At 33.5% G+C, this 23597-nt stretch overlaps 1 protein-coding gene across 5 annotated transcripts; it reads right to left on the bottom strand.

The window, feature by feature from the left end:
* Positions 1-615: 615 nt before the first annotated feature.
* On the bottom strand, positions 616-20603 carry LOC143340188 (uncharacterized). 5 transcript variants are annotated; one of them, XM_076761856.1, is made up of 8 exons: positions 15983-16233; positions 15105-15293; positions 14658-14778; positions 14526-14582; positions 14345-14455; positions 4125-4393; positions 3684-4034; positions 635-3603 (listed from the first exon to the last, which is right to left on the bottom strand). In XM_076761856.1, the coding sequence occupies exons 2-8, from the start codon at positions 15210-15212 to the stop codon at positions 2992-2994; spliced, it is 1629 nt and encodes a 542-aa protein (XP_076617971.1). In that variant the 5' UTR covers positions 15213-15293; positions 15983-16233; the 3' UTR covers positions 635-2991. The 5 variants fall into 5 exon arrangements, with proteins under 5 accessions (XP_076617970.1, XP_076617971.1, XP_076617968.1 ...); XM_076761853.1 differs by adding an exon at positions 20091-20603 and having other exon boundaries at positions 636-3603; positions 14526-14778; positions 15983-16158; XM_076761855.1 differs by having other exon boundaries at positions 616-3603; positions 14526-14760.
* Between the last annotated feature and the right edge of the window lie 2994 nt (positions 20604-23597).

Raw genomic sequence — 23597 nt, 5'->3', positions numbered from 1 at the left:
ACGGACACTCGTTGCGCACATTATTATTGTAATTCGCTCTATTAACAGTTACATTAAAATGCAATTTTTCTTTTAATTAAAGTGTATATTCATATCATTACATCAATTAAATCCAACGTAAATTGCTAACAAATAATATTTGAGTTCTGTAACGTTAGGTTTAGAATCTTAATGCGTCAAATTGACGTATTCCGTAAACCTAGTGTTAAGAGAGAAATAATCCAAATTTATGTGTAGAATTATAAACCGTGTCAAAGAGTAGAAAAAATTATAAGATATGTACACGAGAGATAAAAAAATAGTAGGACAAAGATGTATGAAAGTAAGATAGACTGGAACTAGAAAGTAAGGTTAGGTAGAGTAGTTACGAATGGGTTGTTAGTTGGGCGCTTATGCGCTTGCGCACCAAAATATACTACTATTTGAAGCCGTTTAGTTTCAATTTTAAGCGCTCATGCTTGCTTAATACAGTTGCTCGTTTTAAAACCAAGTAGTGTTGAGCGCGTCAAAGTGGAGTTTAAACAATACGCATATAAATGCAAGAAAGTACGAATATGTGAGATAAAAGGGGTTGACACATTAACAGAGCCAGAAGGTAATAAACCAGAGTTTATACTAACTTCATTACCATAATACTAAAGTTTTATATTATAACAAACACGTATATAAATATAATTTTAATGTAAAAATATATATGTCGTTTTAATATGTATTTTTTACTTTTATTCAAATTTTTATTTGACACACTTAAAATTCAGAAATTTAAAAAAAAAAAGTGGAACATTTAGTTAACTAATAATTTTATACGCGCATGTTTCAAGTAGAACATTTATTGAAGAAACACAACTGGTCATTTTGCTACACATTTTTATAGCAATTTATTTATAAGACATAATTTTACATGTTATAATGTACACATACTGCCCAATCATGCACATATTATTACAATAAACATGACTTTGTAGTTACCTGCGATTTGATACGTATCATATACGCGTTTACTTTAATAAACTTGTACATACAATTTTAAACAAAACATCTGTGCAGGTTTCTTCTTGAATGAAATTTACAGAAGATTCCTGAGAACTAAAATTGGAATTACAATAGAAAGTATGATAATTATGAACTCTCAATCTATGTTTTAAAGGATCGATCTTGCAATCTTACTTAACAGTAATGAATGTGTATGACTAACGTATAAATGCATCGATTCTTCATTTACTAGTAAAATCAGACACCTACTTAGTTTGTATAACGCATATGTATATAGAAGGAATATAATGCCAAAATAAACAATACTTTACACAGCACAAATTATGAGAGAGAGATTATTGTAAAGTTCTTTTTACATGATTCACAAATACTAATGTTGTACTGAGTTTCATTAAATCATACTGCAAGAATTGACTGAAATTCAACAGGTACAACTAACATTTCTTTTAAGAAATGATTTTTTTTAAATTGCGTTTGCACCAGGGATTGAAAACTATTATGAAAGAAAAGAGCTCTACTCAATATCGATTCTGGTTAACGATTTCACAACTTCTTATTATATCGGTTCTGAAATGGTTCTTCTTCAGGTCTATATGGGTCTGAAAAGGAAACGATTTTATGTTTAAAATTTCAATAGTATTGTATATGAACCATAATATAAAAAAACTTTGTTTGTTTGTCAATTGGCGTTCTTTTATACAAAATTACAAATTTTAACATTCGCGTACGAAGCCTTCTTTTAGTCAGAATCTCTCGTCCGCATCTGCATCCATAAATATCCCTTTTGTTTATAGGTCCACGTCCTTATATTCAAATATAAACGGATCTTACTCCTCAGAAACAAGTAAATATACTTATATACTTCTGATAAATTATAACATAGATTCAGAGTACCGACATACATGTACATCTAATATTCTGTGTATTTTAATATTTTTGAAGAAACTGTAAAAGAATTACTAAGAACCGATATCAGGATATATTAATATATGTGTCTTCTGTAATACAGAATTGAAAAATAATAGTTACACAGTCGATATACGTCCGAACCTTTATTTGCTATAATTGTTATAAGACCATTTCGATTTCACATAACTGTTTTAGTCAGAACCGATATATAACAGTTTAAAACAGTTATTTTTTGAGCCGTTTCAATCCCTGGTCTACACAGATATTAAGGTAAAAGTGTTCTAATTTTGAGTACAGTTAAAATTATAAATAACTGTTAAAATTTATTGATCAATGTTTACTTAATTTCTAATCGATCGTTCAAATGTATCTTCAAATTACAATTAGATCAATATGAACATATAAATCAATTAAAAAGAAAAACAATTTATAATTAAAATCGTAGAAGTCATGTACCATATACAAGCTTCCATAAATCACACAATAAACTTGGTTATAGGTACTTTGTAAATATATACAATTAATCATTACATTATAATTTAATAATTTTCATTTGAATCATACTAACGTAAACGTTTGTATGGAATATCAATTTCAAATAGTGAACTTTATGAAGACGCTCGAAAGATATATATTGCCGCTACGATTCGCACAATAAATGGTAAAAATAATTTTACTTTTTAATTACGTATGTTCTATTTACAATTCAATAATTATACTTTTCTGAAAACAAATGACAAAGTTCCAATGCATTATATATTTTGTTCTGCGTTTCAACAGACCAATGAGAAGTAAAGCTGCAACAGCATATTTACTTAAAAGTTCATGATAATAATAGTCCACATAAAACTATCACAAAAATTGTGTATATGTTTTACTTTGAAAGACAACCATTAAAATCGATGTTATGTTAAAAAATACGCATTTTAGAGTGAAAGTATATAATTCTACTTTCATAGCAATACTGTGTTATTTTAAGAATTCGTTTAAAAAATGAAAGCATTGATATTGTTATGTTCGTTCACATTTTTCAATAAACAATCCAATATATATTCAATAAATAAATTTAATTCAAATTCGTTGACCTTACTAAACAGGTTTCTTCTCCTTTGAAGATTGTTCCTTTTCAACTTCACATCTTTCACCATCTTCAATCTCAACTGAACTATAATCTCTAGATTCTTCTTTACTATCTTTATTGGAGGCCGTTTCCGTTTCCTCGACAATGTCTTGTTCCTGCTCTAAAAAGTCTGTAGGTACAAATTCCATTTGATCCTCACTGTCATTTATATCAGGCGGTTCAGGTATTTCGCAGAAATTAATTTCTCTTTCGCCGTCGGTGGTTTCGTTGCCACCTGGATCATCGTCTTCGTGTAAACTCATCAGCTTGTCAAAGTTTGAGGGAGTTGAACTGTCCTCATTATTTTCAGGAAATATCGTAGGACTAAGAGGTATATCTAACGGTTCCATCTTAACTATAGTATTGGGCGATGTTGGTGTGACGGGTCGTTGTAAGCGTATCTTTGTGAAGGGTTTTGGTTCAATGGCTTCTGAATGTTGTCGTTTTTGCCCACGTTTTGGACTAGACGGTGTAGAAACTCCGGAAGTGGAAGCTTTTTCTTTGGTTTCTGAAGCGGTTCGAGGAACTGGTTGAGATACTAATGGTTTCGACTGCGGAATAAGCAGCGGTGGCTTTGGATTCTGTAAAATGGAAAATATGGTCGTAAAACGAATATCGATGAAACCTTACAGTTATTTTAGAAATAAAACGTGTTTCTCACCTGCGAAGATGGATTTGGCCCAGCTAATCCTTTTACCTGCAACGCCTCAGCTGCGTTTAACAGTTGCGGCAATTTATCGTGGGCAACGTTAACTTCACCGCGGTACATAAATTTGACTAGTGCTTCGACTTCCCAGAATTTAAGATCCTTCATTAAAATAATTGGATGTTGACACGGATTTTCACGTAATAAATCAGCAAGGTAATCACTACATGACGACAATATCATTTTGTGACATTTTAACGAGCGGCCTTCGCAGGCCAAGGTTACATCAACAAACTGCTCAGAATCTAACAAAGACGGAAAACTGTTTTGCATGTTACTGTGATAACTGTTCCATCTTAAACAGACCTGAAACACACAAGTAGCGTATATTTAATCAGTGATAGAAAAACGAGAGACATAAATAATATCTTTTATTTATATTTAGTTGATCGATACCTCTGTAGGTTGTTGATGCACAATGTTATGAGGTAATCCTTGGCTGGTTTGTCGAGGTGGCATTTTAATAGTTGTTGGTGCAACTTGTTTTACTTTTAAGGGTATTGTTTTTAACACAAGAGTCTTTGGTTGTCGTTGCTGTTGTTGCTGTTGTTGGTGCTGTGGTGAAGGAGCTGGTGCAATATTTCGAATGTGAGGTCTCACTAGGGACTGTGCTGCTATCCTAATAGTTTTGCCAGTTGTATTTGACTGAGATGCTGATTGTGATACTGTAAAACACAATGTTCTTTACCTTTAACATAAACATCAACAACAAAGTATATAAAACGTCTTTAGTACAATTAAAGGTGAAGTATTGCTTCTTTCCCTATATAAATCATTATAATGATTCTCCAGAAGAAGTTGAAAAGAAGTCCTAATAATATAATACTTGTACAGACTATTTAGCATTTTGAAAGACAAAAATCCCTTCAATTACAGACTACAACATCATTAAACTTATTTTCAAAAGTACTTGTCAACCTTTAGGTACCGGTCGCCGGGTCACTTAATCAACATCAATTCTAAGTTCCATACTTTTGAATGTTTTTGCTTAAAATCAAGCCATGTGTTTACATTCTATGCAAGTCACAGCACTGCCCATACACCTGAAACTTCAGACTTTAAAGCGATCGAACTATGTTTCTATTTTGGAAGATTATTCTTTTCTGTTGGTAGTTTATGTCATAAAATCAATTAAGAAAGATGTGTCTTTGTACAATTTCCAATAAAAAAAGTCTAGAATCTTTAAACAAGTGTTTGAAGATTGACATTTAATATTCTTTATACATGTTGTAAATGAAATTGAATGTAAAGACATAGAACTACTAGGGGCAAACATAATTTTGAAATCCCAAAAGGATTGAAGGTATTATACAGGATGTTCGGCCACCCCTGGGAAAAATTTTAATGGGGGATTCTAGAATCCAAAATAAGACGAAAATCAAGAATACCAATTTGTTGATCGAGCCTTTGTTAAAAAGTTATTAACATTTAAAGTTTCGCCCGTTCCGAATTTTTTTCTTGAAAATGCGCAGGATTTTGGGGGTATGTCTATTCACCAAAAATGATTGTAATTGACCCCCGCAACCGAAAATAATTTTTCCAAAACGATTTGAAATTTTTTTTTTCCGACGAAAAATTTCACACCTTCTCGAATTTTTTTCTAGAAAGTGGGTAGGATTTCGGGAGTATGTCTATTCACCAAATATGATTGTAATTGACCCCCGCAACTGAAAATAATTTTTTCAGAATTAATTAAAAATTTTTGTTTTCGTCGAAAAATTTAGGCACCTACCCCCTGTCCAATTTTCTTAAAAATTCGTTTTCGATTTTTAATAATTTTGTTTGACGCCCTACAGAAAAGTTGTCTAATACTTTTTTGTAGGTACCCATGAGCTCTACTTTAGAAAAAAGTTTCATTGAAATATATTCACAATTGTAGGAGTTATGGCTGTTTGAAAATTGGACCATTTTTATGGGGTTTTTCTCATTTTGCGGAGTCAAGGACCAACTTTTTGAATATTTTTGCGATTTGTACATATTCTCCACCAAAATACGCGTAGTTTTCTTTTTTAAACATTAAAATCGTCCAATCCGTTCAGAAGTTATGACGTTTTAAAGATTTACACGAAAATTCGGGCAGACATTTCTGGCCAAAAATTATATTTTCGGTAAGAAATTTTTTTCTCGAAACTGAGTAAGATTTCGGGGGTATGTCTGTTGACCAAAAATGCTTGCAATTGACCTCTGCAACTAAAAATAATTTTTCCAAGACGATTCGAAAGTCTTTTTTTTCACCCAAAATTTTCAGCACTTACTCGAATTTTTTTCTCGAAAGTGGGTAGGATTTCGGAAGTATGTGTATTCACCAAAAATGATTGTAATGGACCCCCGCAACCGAAAATAATTTTTCCAAGACGATTCGAAAGTCTTTTTTTTCACCCAAAATTTTCAGCACTTACTCGAATTTTTTTCTCGAAAGTGGGTAGGATTTCGGAAGTATGTGTATTCACCAAAAATGATTGTAATGGACCCCCGCAACCGAAAATAATTTTTCCAGAACGATTTGAAATTTTTGAATTTAATTGTTAATAACTTTTTAACGAAGCCTTCATCAACAAATTGGTATTCTTGATTTTCATCTTATTTTAACTTCTAGAATCCTCTATTAAAATTTTTCCCAGTGGTGGCCGAACACCCTGTATACAGGATAAAGTAAATTTTAATGGGAGATTCTAGAGGCTAAAATAAGACGAAAATCAAGAATACCAATTTGTTGATTAAGGCTTCTTTAAGAAGTTATTAACATTTAAAGTTCCGCCTGTAGAACGGCAACCTGCGAACAGCTACGTGCGCGTGATAGTGGTTCTCATTCAGCATGAGAGACTCTATTCACTGACGTATCGACAGTCTTACAGTTTTCTGAGTGAGAGTCACTATCGCGCGTATGCAGCTGTTCTCCAGTTGCCGTTCTACAGGCGGAACTTTAAACTTTAATAACTTTTTAACGAAGCCTCAATCAACGAATTGCTATTCTTGATTTTCGTCTTATTTTGGACCCTAGAATCTTCCACTAAAATTGTTCCCAGGGATAGCCGAACAGCCTGTATATATGAATTGGAAATTACAAGAAATGAAACACAAGATAAAGAAAAAAAGATTAAAATAAATATTGTCCATTTGCACTTTACAACTACACTAAATCTTTACTATTACGTTTTCGGATAAGAATAACTTTCGGAATAAATATAATGTAAAAATTCGACGAGAAGTTTGCTTCTAGAATGTGTTCAGAAAAAATGTTAGTACACGTGATATTGACCCGGCGTCCGCCTTTTAAGCGAGTATTATAGTTCGTTATCCGCAAATTAACAACTTTAAACTATTGTGATATTACGTAATGTCATTTCCAGCCAATTAATATCATTAAAATCCAATCATTCTCTAAAATCAACTATAGTATGTTCCGTGAGACGATAAAGTGGATTCAAACAAAACCACATGACTGCGACAGGGCCGTATTGGCAAGAAGCTATTTCATGACTAATGCAAATGCAACAGAATTTATATTTTACTTCTTCGTACATAAATAGCAACGAATCATTATACAATTCTATATGCGGTATGTCGAGAGAAAATAAATGAAAGTGTCAAACAAAGTAACAAATATAAAAATATATTTAAAAACATAGACACATGCGAAAATAAGAATGCAAACAATTCTTAAAACAAGAAACTAATTGTTGATCAGAAAATTGTCTTTGCTTATATTAATAATAATATTAGGTTCAAAGTTATAATAATATTGATCCAATTCCCAAATCTAAATCTTTTCTTCTACATACCGAATATAATTACTTTATCTTTTTGTAATTATTGAATTTACTCTAACAAAGAACTCTTTATGTGTAACTCTAACCTTTTAACGAATTTATGCACAATAATAGTGCTTAAAATAATAAAGTCAATGATATGAAACTTTCGAGGTATACAAGTAATAGTTTTCGAAATATTCAATATTACAGTTTACACACAGGTGCGAGTTTGGCTTCTAAAATATCGTCCTTCCACGAGAAAAAGGCACAGCGTGTTTACGTCCCCACTCCTGTTGCAGTCCGTTGACTCACAGGTATTGGTTGAAAACGGTGACGATGGTCGATGACAGCCAATCAGCGGACTGCAGTAAGAGTGGGGATGTAAACATGCTGTGCCTTCTTCTCGTGGAAGGACGTTATAATTCAATTTTATAAGTAAAGTGTATTTGTTCAAAATTATATATCATCGACTATAGTATTTCAAGAGTTATCACTGTGAATCTCGTTAAAAAGTGAAATTTAAACATACGAATTTCTCCAGTAACGAATACAAAGAGGGAGTGAGGTACAAAGTGTTGAGTTTTCACCATTGACCAAAACAAAATCTGTTATTTGAATATCAATTGTTTCAAGCGATTTCTTTATTCCTTGACAAATATTAATCATCAATATTTTTATATTTTAATTTCTATTTATTATTTCTGGAAATGGGATTTTTAAATTTTCAAACTCTCTAATTTTGTTCGTGAGTTTTTATTAGCCCCCTCCCTCTCTTTGAGTTCCAGATCCGCTACTGGATTTCTCCTTACAAAAATAAATCTTTCGCGATGTAACTTTTAATTTGCGCCCAGATAAATTTAATTGGGTTTCAGTTTTCAGTGATGTGGCAGTAGTTGAAGTGTATAGTTTTATTATGACGATTGCAATTGCGTTGACCCTACGATGCTTAACTAAAAGAACGTTGAGTTGACGTAACGGACCAATGAGATTTTGGTCACGTGACATGCTTTGTTTACATGCGACTTCATCGTCTCATGGAACGTATTACATCATTACCGTGATAACGACTGCCAATGAGTCTGCCACCATGATGTACCCTAAGATGTCGATGAAGATTCGTCGTACCGCACTGTCGAGGGTTCGCACCACCTCTGACTACGACCGCCCCACAGATACGGCACTGCGCTCGCAGAGGATCGTTCGCGCACAAGTCGAAGTGTGCCCAAACCGCGCTAGGGTTGGTCATAGCTCGAAGACTACGTGCATGCGAACGAACACGATGCGTGGCTCCCGCGTGACGATTGGTCGACGACGGTGACGGCATCTCGGCCGCCTCGAAGTAACAGTCTTCCTCGTCTTCTGGTTCCTGCTTCATCACGACGTCCTCGAGTCTGATACCCTCCACGATATCCTCGGTGGAAGACGTGGCCGCGTCTCGATCTCTGTCGCGTTTCTCCTTCAGGAAACGGCGGGCAGTCAACTTCAAGGTGTCCTTGCAGGCCACCAGTACAAGCCGACCCGCCGTCGCGGCCGTTGTGCTTGATTCTGTCGCGTCGCTTTAAAGTCCGATCTTACGCCGATCGGTGCCTCCGTTTCTTCTGCGGACTGTACTCTCTGCGGGACGAAAACGCGACATTCTCAGATACCTAAAAAGCCACCGCCATCCCATGCGGTCTCGAAAAGTCGATTATTTCACGGTGACTTTCGACTGTGTAGGCGTCTCGAAACTAATTGCGCCATTTCTTTTTTGCCAATAAGAGAAATACTGACGAAAGCACGAAGTATCGAGTAACTAATATGAAATACGAAGGGCAGAGAAAGAGGAGGATATATCGCTCAGTTAAATTAGGTCTCGGAATGTACATTTGTGCCGGTAATTTAATTACGCTTCGATCGTAGATACAGGGTGTTCGGCCACCCCTGGGAAAAATTATAATGGGAAATTCTATAGGTCAAAATAAGACGAAAATCAAAAATATCAATTTCTTGACTGAGGCTTCCTTAAAAAGTTATTAACGTTTAAAGTTCCGCCCGTACTGAATTTTTTTTCTCAAAAGTGAGTAGAACTTTGGAGATATGTGTATTCACCAAAAATGATTGCAATTGACCCCTGCAAACGAAAATAATTTTTGTAGAGTGATTTGAAACTTCTTTCTTTAGCCAAAAAATTTAGGCACCTACCCCTTGTCGATTTTCCTTAAAATTTCGTTTCTGATTTTTAGTAATTTCGTTTGACGCCCTACAGAAAAGTAGTCTAATACTTTTTTGTAGGTACTCATGAGCTCTAGTTTAGAAAAAAGTTTCATTGCAATATGTTCACTATTGTAGGAGTTATGGCCCTTTGAAAATTGGACCATTTTTATGAGGTTTTTCTCATTTTGCGGGATCAAGGATCAACTTTTCGAATATTTTTGCGATTTCTACATATTCTCCACCAAAATATGCGTTGTTTGCCGTTTGAAACATTAAAATCCCCCAATCCGTTTAGAAGTTATGACATTTCAAAGATTCACATGAAATTTCGGGGAATCATTTCAGGCCTCAGATTATATTTTCGATAAAGAATTTTTTCTCGAAAGTGGATAGAATTTCGGGGGTATGTCTATTGACCAAAAACGATTATAATTGACTCCTGCAATCAAAAATAATTTTTTTAGATCAATTTGAAATTTTTTAATTTTGTCGAAAAATTTCATACCTTCTCGATTTTTTTCTAGGTTGTGGGTAGGATTTCCAGGGTATGTCTATTGACCAAAAATGATTATAATTGACCCCCACAACCAAAAATAATTTTTTCAGGATGATTTAAAGTTTTTTAATTTAATTTTTTAATAACTTTTTAACGATGCTTCAGTCAAGAAATTGATATTCTTAATTTTCGTCTTATTTTGGCCTCTAGAATCTCCCATTAAAATTTTTCCCAGGGGTGGCTGAACACCCTGTATAGTGCACATATCGGGAGATATGCCGTATTGCCAGCCCTCGAAAACTGTGCCACACAATTTAACCCAATTTAGAGTACACCGAATTGAATGAAAAATCATACTCGACGGTTATTGTTAAATGAATCGATGATCTAAACCAGTGTTTCTCAAACTGTGCTCCATAAACCCCAGGGGTCCGTGAACTCTCGAAAGAAAAACAGGACATTATTTATGAGATAAAAAAATATTTCTCATGATAGTTTATTCTTATTAAAAACGCTGGTTAAAAACTTTTCTAACTTCAATGATAATAATATAAAAAACGAAACCAAAAACTAAACTTGAACTTAAGGGACTGAAATCGCTGAAATTTCTGATTCATTATCAATCAGTTTTCTATGTCTAAAGATATCCTTGACATTTATTCAAATTGTAATGTGAAATATAGAAATATATCATAATTCAATGGTGCACCTGTTATTTTACAGCATTCCTGCTTAAAGTAACATTATTTAGGATTGTACAAGTATTGGGATTCTTCCATCATAAAAACTATTATAACTCGTAATTCCAAAATGACCACCATGGAAGTGAACGTGTTAAAAGTAATACAAAATAAGAAATTTTGTTGGATTTTTCAATTACAATGAAACAGTTTTATCTGAAAGCCAAATAACAAGGCTTTTTTACTACTATTTAATAAAAAGAATTTATTTACTATTAAATAATTGTTTACATTGAATTAAATTTTTTAAAATAAATATATTTTGTTGAAAAGCAGTATTTAAATATATTTAAAAAATAGTAATTTAGTCCTACTGTAAATATGAAGTTTGAGAAATACAGACTGCAGTTTTAAGAAAATACGTGAAGATTTTAAAAAATAGAATGTTTTTATTACTCAATTATTGAATTCTACTTGATACATTTTTCAAAGGTTAGACGAATTAACGCGATAATAGATTTTGAAAATTTTGAAATACTTTCCACGAAACAATATAGCATGGAACTTGTGTACTGTCACGTAAATATGACTATACGCGACAGTAAGATGCAAATATATTGCATGGTTCTAAATATACATAAAAGGTATAATACACAAATCCTAATTCAATTCTCGTTACTATTGGTCTGTTAATCATTCATGGTAGCAATGATCGGTTTTCGGCATGACGGTTTTAAAAGTTCTCCTTTATAAAAAGCTGTAATGATAATCGTCTGGCGAGTAGATAAAATAAATACGTAGGCACGTTCGCGACTATCTTTTTTCCTCTCTCTGCGTCTTCCTATTACTCTATCTTCTTTTAGCACACTGTGCCATCATCCAGCAGACGACGCACGGATAATACGTATTAACGATTTATCCGATGAGAACGCACGATAGTCGTTCACATATATTACACCTAGGTAGATCGATATTCCAACAAGAAGTTGAAGCCATGAGAAGTTAGCAATGATAGCGGGAAATAAAATTTCTCTAAATCTTTGAGTGGAATCAGAAATGGTCCAAAACCTCTATGGAAAATTCTACACCTTCTGCAAAGTTTCTCTTTCTTCTCTCCTCCCTCCTCTTCGCTATTCCTAAATCTCCCCTCTCTTTTCTCCGCCTATAGGCAATGCTTTCCGTCACACTCTCTCTTTCTCCTTCTTGCGCGCACGCAGACACCGCACACACATACATACACTCTCTGTTCTTACTCAGTCACTCCCTCTCCTTCATGCCTCCCCGAAGATCTCGCTCGAGCGACCGGCTATAAAATGGCAACCGTTGCGACCGAGCACGATATCGAGTGGCACACGCCACTGCTACGTTGTTCGTTCTACTGTACCTCTGGTTTTTTTCGTTCCGTCTCTGTTCCTCTGTTTGTTGTCTCTCACGGTGTCACTTAACTCAATCCAGTTGTCCGATTCGCGGCTACGAACCGGTTCGTTTTCGTACAGTGCCTTGACAGAAAGCCGTTGTACCGACAACCACGCGCGACAATTTATCGACCCTTGACGCAACGATTGCTACAGTGATATTCGAAATTCACGTACGAGCTTGTCACCGATTTCTTCCGCTGTTCGGCTCGATGATAGCCAACACGAAACCAGCACTGACTTCCTATCGCGGCGTTTCTAGTGTGCAAACGTTCCACGATTGCCGGTAACAGATTCGTCGTTCGTGTATCAAACGACGTCTCGGAATCGTCTAAATTTCGTTCTTTCCTTTTTCGTGGTGTGCCTTCGACGTACAAATAATACTCGTCGCGAGCGGGAGATCGTCGAACGCGAGAATACTCGTGAAGACCCGTTTTATCTTTGCTCGTCAAGAGAATCGTCGTTGAGACCGGAGAGTTTTTTTCACGATACGTTTCAACGGTCCTTGTTACGAGAGCGGAACGATTTTCCCCGAAGCCGAACCCGGGAGTGACTAAAATCGAAATCGGTGGACGAACAGGGGCGCGTCAGGACGCGCATGTGCGACGGCGCCGCCGGTCGTCAACGCATATTATCCGTGCCGTGTTTCGTGTTGCTATCGCGTGCGCGTTCCCGGGTCTCTCTTCACTAAGGAATTACTAACCGACCTGTTCACGTTCGACTCGCTCGGGCTCGCCGCGTGAATTCTCATCGATCGGGAACTGCTTCCACAGCTCCCTTTTTTTCGCGCGCATCTTTAAGATGCCCGCCATATTGGAAGTGGGACAAGAACGCAATTGAAATGTGTCGCACGTAATCACTTTGCATCTTCTCGTTTGAATGCAATAATTTATTGACGTTTATCGCATTCAAGTTTCCCGGGCTGGTGGCGGATCGTGATACGTTTCGATCGTCGGAATCGCGTGCGATTAATGCGCGCGATGTTTATCTTTTAGTATTAAACGTTAAGACAACGACGTATAATTTTACATCTTCAAAAATAATCATGCATCGAGAAAATTAAGAAATATTTTTAAGTACAGTGAACTCGCAATGTAACGAACGGAACTCATACGATTCTATGTTTTATTCTTAAATTACAAAATTGTTTGGTTCTTCTCCGTACATTTCTTAAAATGTAATTGAAGACTGTGTCGCATCAATCTATATTGGAGAGTTAGAAAGAATGCCCCTGAATGGAATTCAGAATTAGCGAGCAGAATTTTTTAAAAAGGTTAGTTTATTATCGATCAGGATTTGTAATATCATCGAAACGCAATTTCTGAGTAAAAAACGAATTTATAAGATTGAAACAAATGATTGAAACTGCTGCCTGAGGTAATTATAGTAAAACAAAATTATATATCGTTAAGAAATACATAAAAATAGATTACTTGCACATTTTGTTCTTTGTTAACAAGAACAAAAACTATATATTTATTGTACAAGTAAGATATTGACAGTTAAGAAAGTAGTATGTTGAGATCATAAAGTCTTCAAAAAGTCATCCAATTTTAAAATAATGCTGAAAAGAACCAAACAGTTCTATCTGTTAAATCGGAGTCCATTAATTTGAACCATTACTGTATTTATAGTATTTCTTGATTTTGAATGGTAATTTAATAAATTAGCAAGATACAATTAAGAATTATACTTAAAGTGAATTGTTCAATTTTACAGGTTCTTTTATTCTATTCTAAATATTTATATAAATCATAACCTAAAACTCGAATAAATTAAACAATTTTACTTGCATTGAATACAATGTCAATGTGTTATTTTGTGTTATTTTATGTTTGTGTGCTATTTGTAGTATTGATTTCTTAATACTCTTTATGTACCTAAAGATGAGATCATAGTAATTTTTCCTTTGGAGAATCATTTGATAGGATTTATATATACTTTTTGTGTGTTAATATGTAATCATTTATTAGAAAAATTATATATAAAAAAGCAAAAACTAAAACATTTCTAGAAAGCAAGACATTACATTTTTAAGATGTAAGAGTTATTAAAATTGTGAAGCAATTAGAACACTTACCTTTCTTGGTCGATGCTCTGGTCTTTGGTTGAATCTCTTGTTTCAATAAAATATCTTTTTTTTTTAGAAGTGCCCGCTGTGGTGCCTTAGGATTTCTGTTTCCTATTAAATCTGCAGAATAATTTCAATTAAAAACTAAAAACGAATTATGTTAATTTTAAATAGAAGTTGGCGTACTTACTTGTTAACACGCAAGGTTTACCAAGAGCTAAGTATCGTTTCCTAGCAACCTGGGCAGCTGCAAAATCAGGTTTATGGTTATGGTCCATAAGTACTCTCGGTTTTGTGAAGGTTGGCGTTGTAGTAAGGCTACCTCTGCAATGCATTGTTCTGCCAACGCATCTCCATCGAATGTTATATGGGTGTTTCTTGTGCAATGTATACATGTATCCGTGATGAATCAATTTTGGACCCCCCTTATTTGAGAGCACAACCTCCAATATAGATCAATACAAATTACCATCATCTTACTAGTTAAACCTTTATCTATGATTTATATTGCTCAAAATAATTAGACTTGTTAAATTTTATAACTTACTCGTACTACATATATTATACAATCAGTAAAACTCCTACTGTATTAAATGTTCTGTACTTCTAAAATTCTTATAATTCGATTTGCTCTTAAGTCACGTCTAATTATTTTGATGAGTATAAAATCATTAATGGACGTTCTAAATATTTTGGTCAAATAGGTATTGGTAAATAAAATAATGAGTGACTACAAATTAGGCAGTATGCATAGTTTTTTGTTTCGTACCTCCGCTACGATTGAATCATCATCACCGGGATCTATAGCAGACGACGTGGATGCTCCTTGGTTTATTATCTTATTTCCATTAGACGCATTTTTCGCACGGCGTGACATCTTATTATTCGTTATTTTTAATTATTTTTTATTTTTATTGTAAACGATAAATTTTACTAATGCATTCTTTATCGCTTAGACCTGCAAAGATTATCGATATCAAAAATATGTACATACTTCGGAAAACAGTAACTATTGTTGGAATTTGAACAGAATGATTCTAGAAAGAATGCGATCCTACTGGTCGAAATTTAAACCCCTTTTTCATAACGTACAGACGACTAATTCAAATTTGTAAAAAGTAGTATTTATTGGGCTCCGTTAAATTTATCATTTCCAGACATATAATGCAACCATAAACGAAACTAGAAACGTGTTTCCTTTATATAATTTATATTAAGACAGTATATTTACGTTAGTTGTCAAATGTCTGTAAGATCATCTGTAATATTAACCCTAGATAATCCAAATTATTAATAATGGGTATAGTTGGAAAGGTATATTTTAATAAACGTAGTTTTCCAACTGTATCCATTATGGTGTGAGAAATTGCATCCGATAGTTGTTATCAGCAGATTGTTTGTTGATCACGCTATTGCTTTAATAACACACACTGACAGAAGAATGCAATCAGATTTAAAAAAATATGTATTTATAGGTATGTAGCTTTAGAATTACACAGGATTAAAAAATAAAAGGAAAAAATACTTCAAATCGTTTGAGCCGAAGGAAATAATTTGGAATCGTTATCCTGTTTAAAATAAACATCCCTTGAAAGATTTAATTTTTCCATATTTTTTACAAAATTTTCATTAAATAAATTTACATACATATATATTTGTTTATCCATTATATCGTCGATAAATATAAATTCAGCGACTCAAGGAGCACTCGTGCAATCCCAAACCATTGCGTATACACGTATAGTTCGCCATTTCTGTATCCTCCACTATTCTTTGTTCAGTGTTGGAATCGATCTCATTGTCACATTTATTTTCTATTGTAACTGTAATTTCCGGTAAATTTAAACTTTAAATTTTCTTCGTAAATCGAAATTTACAAGCGCAACTACGCTGGGCAACACTTGATTGATTTTCAAACATTTGACTTTTGACTGATTGACTTTTTTACATTATTTCCACAATCTTACTCCATGGCTTATTAACATTATGTAAATTTAATATTATCTTTTTTCCTCGGTTATCATATTTTTTTTTTGAAATATTGTTTTCATTCGACCGTTCGTTTGCTTAGTTGATTGTTTAACTGGAAGAATAATTTTAAATATGATTATCGAGAGTTCCGCTATATCTGTCCAAAAATCAAAATCAGCCGTTCCTCGAAAAAACGTCACGCTACGTTATAGTTTGTACTGTTTGTCAATACATTTGACTGTCTAGAAAATATTTGGAAAGTATACTCTCGTTATTTATTTTACTGCTTTTTCTTATACAGGGTGTTCGGCCACCCCTGGGAAAAATTTTAATGAGGGATTCTAGAGGCCAAAATAAGACGAAAATCAAGAATACTAGTTTGTTGATTGAGGCTTCGTTAAAAAGTTATTATTGTTTAAAGTTCCGTCTGTAGAACGGCAATCTGCGAACACAGGCGAATTTTTTTGGCGAAAGTGGGTAGAATTTTGGGGGTGTGTCTATTAACCAAAAATGATTGTAATTGACTCCTGTAACCGAAAATAATTTTTCCAGAACTATTTGAAAGTTTTTAATTTTGTCGAAAAATTTGTCCACCTAATCGAATTTTTTTCTCAAAAGTGCGTAGGATTTTAGGGGTGTGTCTATTCATAAAAAATAATTAAAATTGACCCCCGCAATCGAAAATAATTTTTCCAAAACGATTTGAAATTTTTTTTTCGCCGAAAAATTTAGGCACCTACTTGAATTTTTTTCTCGAAAGTGCGTAGGATTTCGAGGGTATGTGTATTGACAAAAAATGATTGTAATTAATCCCTGGAGCCAAAAATAATTTTTTTAGAACTATTAGAAATTTTTTAATATCGCCGAAAATTTCAGAACCGATTCGAATTTTTTTCTCGAAAATGGGTAGGATTTTGGGGGTGTGTCTATTAATCAAAAATGATTGTAATTGACTCCCGTAACCGAAAATAATTTTTCCAGAACGATTTGAAATTTTTGAATTTAATTGTTAATAACTTTTTAACGAAGCCTCAATCGACAAATTGGTATTCTTGATTTTCGTCTTATTTTGGTCTCTAGAATCTCCCATTAAAGTTTTTCCCAAGGTTGGCCGAACAGCCTGTATAGTAGATTAGAATCTTTTTCTATGGCAAAAGTTACTTGAACTTGTAACATTCATTAGCATAGCTCATGATTTTGTACATATTACGTTCACTGTAATATGTAGAGTAAAAGTCCCAATTACTAATATCCAAACGATCAATTATGACTTTATTGCATTGGTTTTATTATTTATTTATCGAAAAATCGTGTGTTTTCATCCGTTACTATACAATGTTTCTATTGCAAGAAAAAAAATAATAACTCTCTCAAAATTACTATTTTCTTTTATAAATTCACTAATTAGAAAAGAACAATGTGGGAGTTATTATTGTCATTCCTGATCCAATTATTAGCATCCTAATTATTGCCACCTGATTTAATACTAAGATAAAAGACCCAATTACTGCCCTCTGACAAAAGTCGATTGTTAGACAGTCTTAAACAAACTTTACAGAAATTACCAAAACTATTTCCTTTCATATTTATAACTCAACTATTACAGTAATAACCTTCTCTTTAGTACCTTGACTTTTTTTTTGTCATTTTCGTATCATTTTATACAAAATAAATGACAAAGAATATTCAATGCTGCTTCTTTTTATTATGTTTATCGCACTTGTAATTCTGTGTTAGATTTTGTTATGCATAACATTTTAGGATTTATGTGGTATTTTAAGTACGATAGTTTAGAGTAACAGTAATAGTCTTTTACGCCATAGGTAAAATTTAACGTAAATCATATTTTGTGATAAAAGTTTTCGTTATTACAGATTCTGGGAACAGACTGAAATTATGTGTACAAATTTTAATTGGTCGAGATACTATCATTCGTCCAAATAAGACGGATTCTTTGATTAAAGTTACACGCAATTTACAGATACTGAGCGATATACCGACGCCACGATTTTCGCAATTGCATCTGTCTGCTCGGCTTCTATTACTGTGAAATCGCTTAAACGTCTCCGTACCTATGCGCGGTCCAAAAATAGCACGCTACGGAGAGATGAACAGCGACCTATAGAACCAAAGAAATCGTGCGTGCTAGAAATTTCAGCACGCTTGGTATTCCGTTGCGGAAGAATTTTTTGTTTTATTTTTTTGCTGTCGCTTACGCGAAACATAAACGAAGATCTATTAAAAAAAAAAACAGAACGCGTGATCCATCCAACGCAATATTGATCTAAGAAAAACGAATATTTCTGTAGAATAATTTTACGCGTTAACGAGTACAACAACTGACCAGGAAACTAGTATATTTTCACCACAAATATTCAGAGATTTGCATCCTTAATATCCATGTTTTTCGAAAGAAAATTTTCAATATATAATTTTTAAGTCGTATTGCGCTTATTGCAGATGCACAATACCATGTCTATTCTTTTATTTCGTGTACCTTTTATTATTATTATTTTGTCTATTATTCTGTAATATGGAAAGATAACAAGCAAATGCCTATTTTGATTATTCAGTATTCGAGGAGATATGTAAGACTGCGCCAATGTCAGGCTACAAACATGGTGTTCGGCCACCCCTGGGAAAAACTTTAATGGTGGATTCTAGAGGCCAAAATAAGACGAAAATCAAGAATACCAATTTGTTGATGGAGGCTTCGTTAAAAAGTTATTAATGTTTAAAATTCTGCCCGTATTGAATTTTTTTCTCGAAAGTGCGTAGGATTTCGAGGGTATGTCTATTCACCAAAAATGATTGTAATTGTCTCCCGCAACCGAAAATAATTTTTCGAAAACGATTTGAAATTCTTTTTTTTCGTCGAAAAAATTTAGTCATCTAATTAGATTTTCGGTAAGGAATTTTTTTCTCGAAAGTACGTAGGAATTCGGGGGTATGTGTAATGACCAAAAATGCTTGTAATTGACCCCTGTAATTAAATACAATTTTTTTAGAATGATTTGAAAATTTTTTTCCCCGTTGAAAAATTTCACTTTCTCGAATTTTTTTCTAGAAAGTGGGTAGAATTTCAGGGTTATGCCTATTCACCAAAAATGATTCTAATTGACCCTCGCAACCGAAAATAATTTTTTCAGACGATTTGAAATTTTTTAATAACTTTTTAACAAAGCCACAATCGAGAAATTGGTATTCTTGATTTTCGTCTTATTTTAGCCTCTAGAATCTTCCATTAAAATTTTTCCCAAGGTTGGCCGAACACCCTGTATATGTAATTGGTCGCAGGATCAAGTTTTCATTAATATGTTAAGAACAATAGTTTGGTAGACAGAAAGAAATAGATGAAAATAACTTTAATTGATAAATATGATAACTAAAGTTATAATATATCTATCTGGATAAAAGTATCGATTTCGTTGTGTTCATCGTCTTATTACGAACTTACGGAACTCTACTTTATTATGTTAACATTAATAGACAGAATGAGGCCACTTCTAAAGGGAAATACCCGCTTCTGCCAGTAGTACATATCCAATATATAAAAATCTAGATCGATTAAAATTTCGTTTCTATTTAATATGGTTATAAACTACATGATTATTAAAACAGATTGAAAAAACAGATCTAAAACAATATAAAACGTTCATCGAACCGAAACCACCAATTCTTCCCTTTAATTCTCTTTCCAGTTTCGTTTCACCAACTTTTATATATGTGTCATTATTATATCTGACGAAACTGAATGTAGAGAATAGAAAATAATAATACTCACGTGTTATTGACACGTAATTTTATCAGCAAAATCTGCAGGAACTACCAGTATAGTCATATGTGTATGAAGAAAGTATAACGTGAAAAGAAAAGAAAGCAAGGAAAATGTTCTCGAACGTTGCTCGGGAAGAACGTAACCACGGATGACGATTCTCGATCTTTATCGAGATGTCTCGATATCCAGTGGCAGCCGTAGGAGCCACGGACAGGTTATAGCCGTTTTCGTCGGAACTGCTGAATGGTCAACAAAAATGGCGAAACGTTGACGATCGGATCTTGCGCAATAAACACTGCGCGCCCGAAGAGAGGAATATGGCACCGGACGAGTGCAATCAATGAATGGTACTATGGCATCGTGTTATGGAATGATGTCACGACGTCACTGATCGGTTTTCTCACTTTGACCATTTAAGCCGAAATGGCGTGCGATACAACCTCTCCATGGATTCCCGCGCACTTGCGATGTTTTTCTCGATTTAACGGCGTATTGTTTTAGACGCGTACAAATGGCAAGAACGCGTATCTATGGAAACTAAACTGACAATGACGACGCATTCGAGCTTTCGCTAAATTGAACATATATAACTGTTCTTTCAATTTCGTAATAAAATTTGAAGTTTGTGTATTTTTGATCCTTACAGTCGTTCGTCCTTGAAATATGTATATGTGATAAGAACTCCAATTTTAATGAAATTAGAGATTCATATTGTTACAAAAAGAAACTAATAATTGTCTACACGACACAACGATCTTTATGCATGTATATATGTGTAATAATATGTACAGTTCGTTAAAATATATTCTTCTTATAATATTCTTTATATTTTAAATTTGCAAAAATTCTCAGAGGCTTCCACAGTCATATTTTATTCATATTATATGCATATACTAAATGCTTGCACGTATTCTTGTAAATATAATTTCGGAATTATCTCAAACAAAAACGAAAATATATGTTCTTTGCCTTCGTCACGAATTACCACTTTATATTCTGTGACGTTATTTTTTTTCGCTCCACGCTGTCTGAGATCAGTGTTCTGTTACGTTCCACTTCGTACGGTCTTATTTTATATTCTACTGCTCTGTCGCACCATCTATCAACTACTGTAGCAACTTATTCTATTGTACTTACTTGCTCTCTTACCCTCGTGTCGTATAATTGTTTAATCACAGATGAGGTACATACATAAGTAGACACTGCATCTAATGTACTTTTTCGGCCATTACTATTCTCGTGTCAGTGGCCACGTTATCAACAGGTTATAGAAATGGTATACCTCGTTTAACATTTTTACTTACCGCCTTGATATTGTTTTATTTTCTTTTGCGTTGCTCTACCCTATTATTTTGTACTATTAAAATTATTTCAATAAATACTGATATAAAAAGTGTTTCTATACGACACGATTTATAATTAGAAAATAAAATTATTTAAAATTTAAGCTGTTATACAATAATAAAAATAGCACAGAAAATAAAATTATCTCAAATTTATTTGATCAAAACGTTTATGGTTATAAAAAAAGAAATACTAGCCTGTAATGTGGACAAAATATTAGTGTAAGTCACGATATCATAAAAGATATACAGGGTGTTCGATCACCCCTGGAAAAAATTTTAATGGGAGACTCTAGAAGCCAAAATACGACGAAAATCAAGAATATCAATTTCTTGATTGAGGCTTCCTCAAAAAGTTATTCAAAAATTAAGTTAAAAAATTTCTAATCATTCTGAAAAAATTATTTTTGGCTGTAGTGGTCAATTGCAATCATTTTTCGTGAATAGACATACCTTCGAAATCCTACGCACTTTCGAGAAAAAAATTCTTTTCCGAAAATATAATGTGAGGTTAGAAATGTTGCCCTGAAATTTCATGTGTATGTTTAAAACATCATAACTTCTGAACAGATTAGACGATTTTAATGTTTCAAAATGCAAACAACGCATATTTTAGTTAATAATATGTAGAAATTTTAAGAATATTGGGAAAGTTGTTTCTTAACACCATAAAATTAGAAAAACCCCATAAAAATGGTCCAATTTTCAAACGACTATAACTCCTACAATAGTCAATGGATTTCATTGAAATTTAGTCTGGATGTAAAGCTCATGGATATCTACAAAAAAGTATTAGACAACTTTTCCGTATGGCGTCAAACAAAATTACTAAAAATGAAAAACAAATTTTTAAGAAAAATCGACAGGGGTAGTTCTTAAATTTTTCGATAAAAAAAAAATTTGAAATCGTTTTGAAAAAATTATTTTCGGTTGCAGGGTTCGATTACAATCATTTTTGGTGAATACACATACTCCAGAAATCCTACGCACTTTTGAGAAAAAAATTCTTTTCTGAAAAAATAATGTGAGGTCAGAAATGTTTCCCCGAAATTTCATGCGTATGTTTAAAAAATCATAACTTCTAGATGGATTCAAGGATTTTAATGATTAAAAATGGAGACATTGCGTATTAATGGAGCTCCAGAGGCCCATAAAAATGGGCCAAAAAAATACATTGGAAGTAAGGTCTACTCGTATACATATATCGTCTGTGGTGAGAACTACTATCACGCGTACATACGCAGCTGTTCGTAAATTGCCGTTCTACGGGCGGAACTTTAAACGTTAATAACTCTTTAACGAAGTCTCAATCAACAAATTGGTATTATTTATTTTCGTCTTATTTTGGCCTCTAGAATCTCCCATTAAAATTTTTCCCAAGGGTGGCCGAACACCCTGTATAAGATCGGTAAATTCATTTTTATTATTTTTATTAATTGATCGATCCAAAGGGCATGTTAAAAGATCCGTTTGCGATGGTTCATTGTTTTTAATGTAATTTATAAGTAGTACAGTATAATGTTAATTAAATTGATTATATTAAATATTGTTTCCTTGTATGCATTGTGTAACCGAATAACGATACAGACGAGACTAGCAGGTGGTGACCTTCGGTAGCGCTACCCCTTTTCTCTTTTTTATCCCTAGCGCTAAGTAATAATTATTTATCGTTTCTTTACGCCATTAATCGATTCTCTTCCTCGGACGTGGTTTTTCATTGTGTATTGGCAGCGTTTAATGGATCGCAAAATAATATTCAAAGGAGGTCTATTCAAACACAGAACAGACGATCTAATTGAGTTATGGGAAATATGTTTCAGTTGTAAACAATCATAGTCGGTTAAAGAATGGCTCACGACTTAATCATCTTAAAGGCACAGGCAACGTGTGGCGTAAAAACGTATGATTATGCAGACCAGCATTTAGGTGATGTTATAATGTGAAGGTTTTTATTATTTGCATTCTCCATTGACCATTTTAATGGTACAATAGACCACACAAAGTACGTAACATAATTTAAGATAGTTCCTGGATCGATTGTTTTAGACAACTTTAATGAACACTTCTTTACTTCCCTACAATGGTTCTAACAATATTGTAAGTCATTTTAAAACAGAGTTTGCATATGATTACCGAAACGATGAACGTTATATTAACATTGGATATTGAA

Source organism: Colletes latitarsis, chromosome 3 (genome assembly GCF_051014445.1).
Source record: "Colletes latitarsis isolate SP2378_abdomen chromosome 3, iyColLati1, whole genome shotgun sequence".
In the NCBI taxonomy this organism is placed as follows: domain Eukaryota; kingdom Metazoa; phylum Arthropoda; class Insecta; order Hymenoptera; family Colletidae; genus Colletes; species Colletes latitarsis.
This window is presented reverse-complemented; position numbering and strand designations above follow the sequence as displayed.

What these genes read in the sequence shown, in the direction of transcription:
- LOC143340188 (XM_076761853.1), bottom strand. Translation starts at nt 15,212, where the DNA reads ATGTCACGCCGTGCGAAAAATGCGTCTAATGGAAATAAGATAATAAAC. An exon ending in ATGATTCAATCGTAGCGGAG is followed by an intron (nt 14,779 to 15,104) that starts GTACGAAACAAA and finishes TCTATATTGGAG; the next exon opens with GTTGTGCTCTCAAATAAGGG. An exon ending in CAGAGCATCGACCAAGAAAG is followed by an intron (nt 4,394 to 14,344) that starts GTAAGTGTTCTA and finishes TGTGTTTTACAG; the next exon opens with TATCACAATCAGCATCTCAG.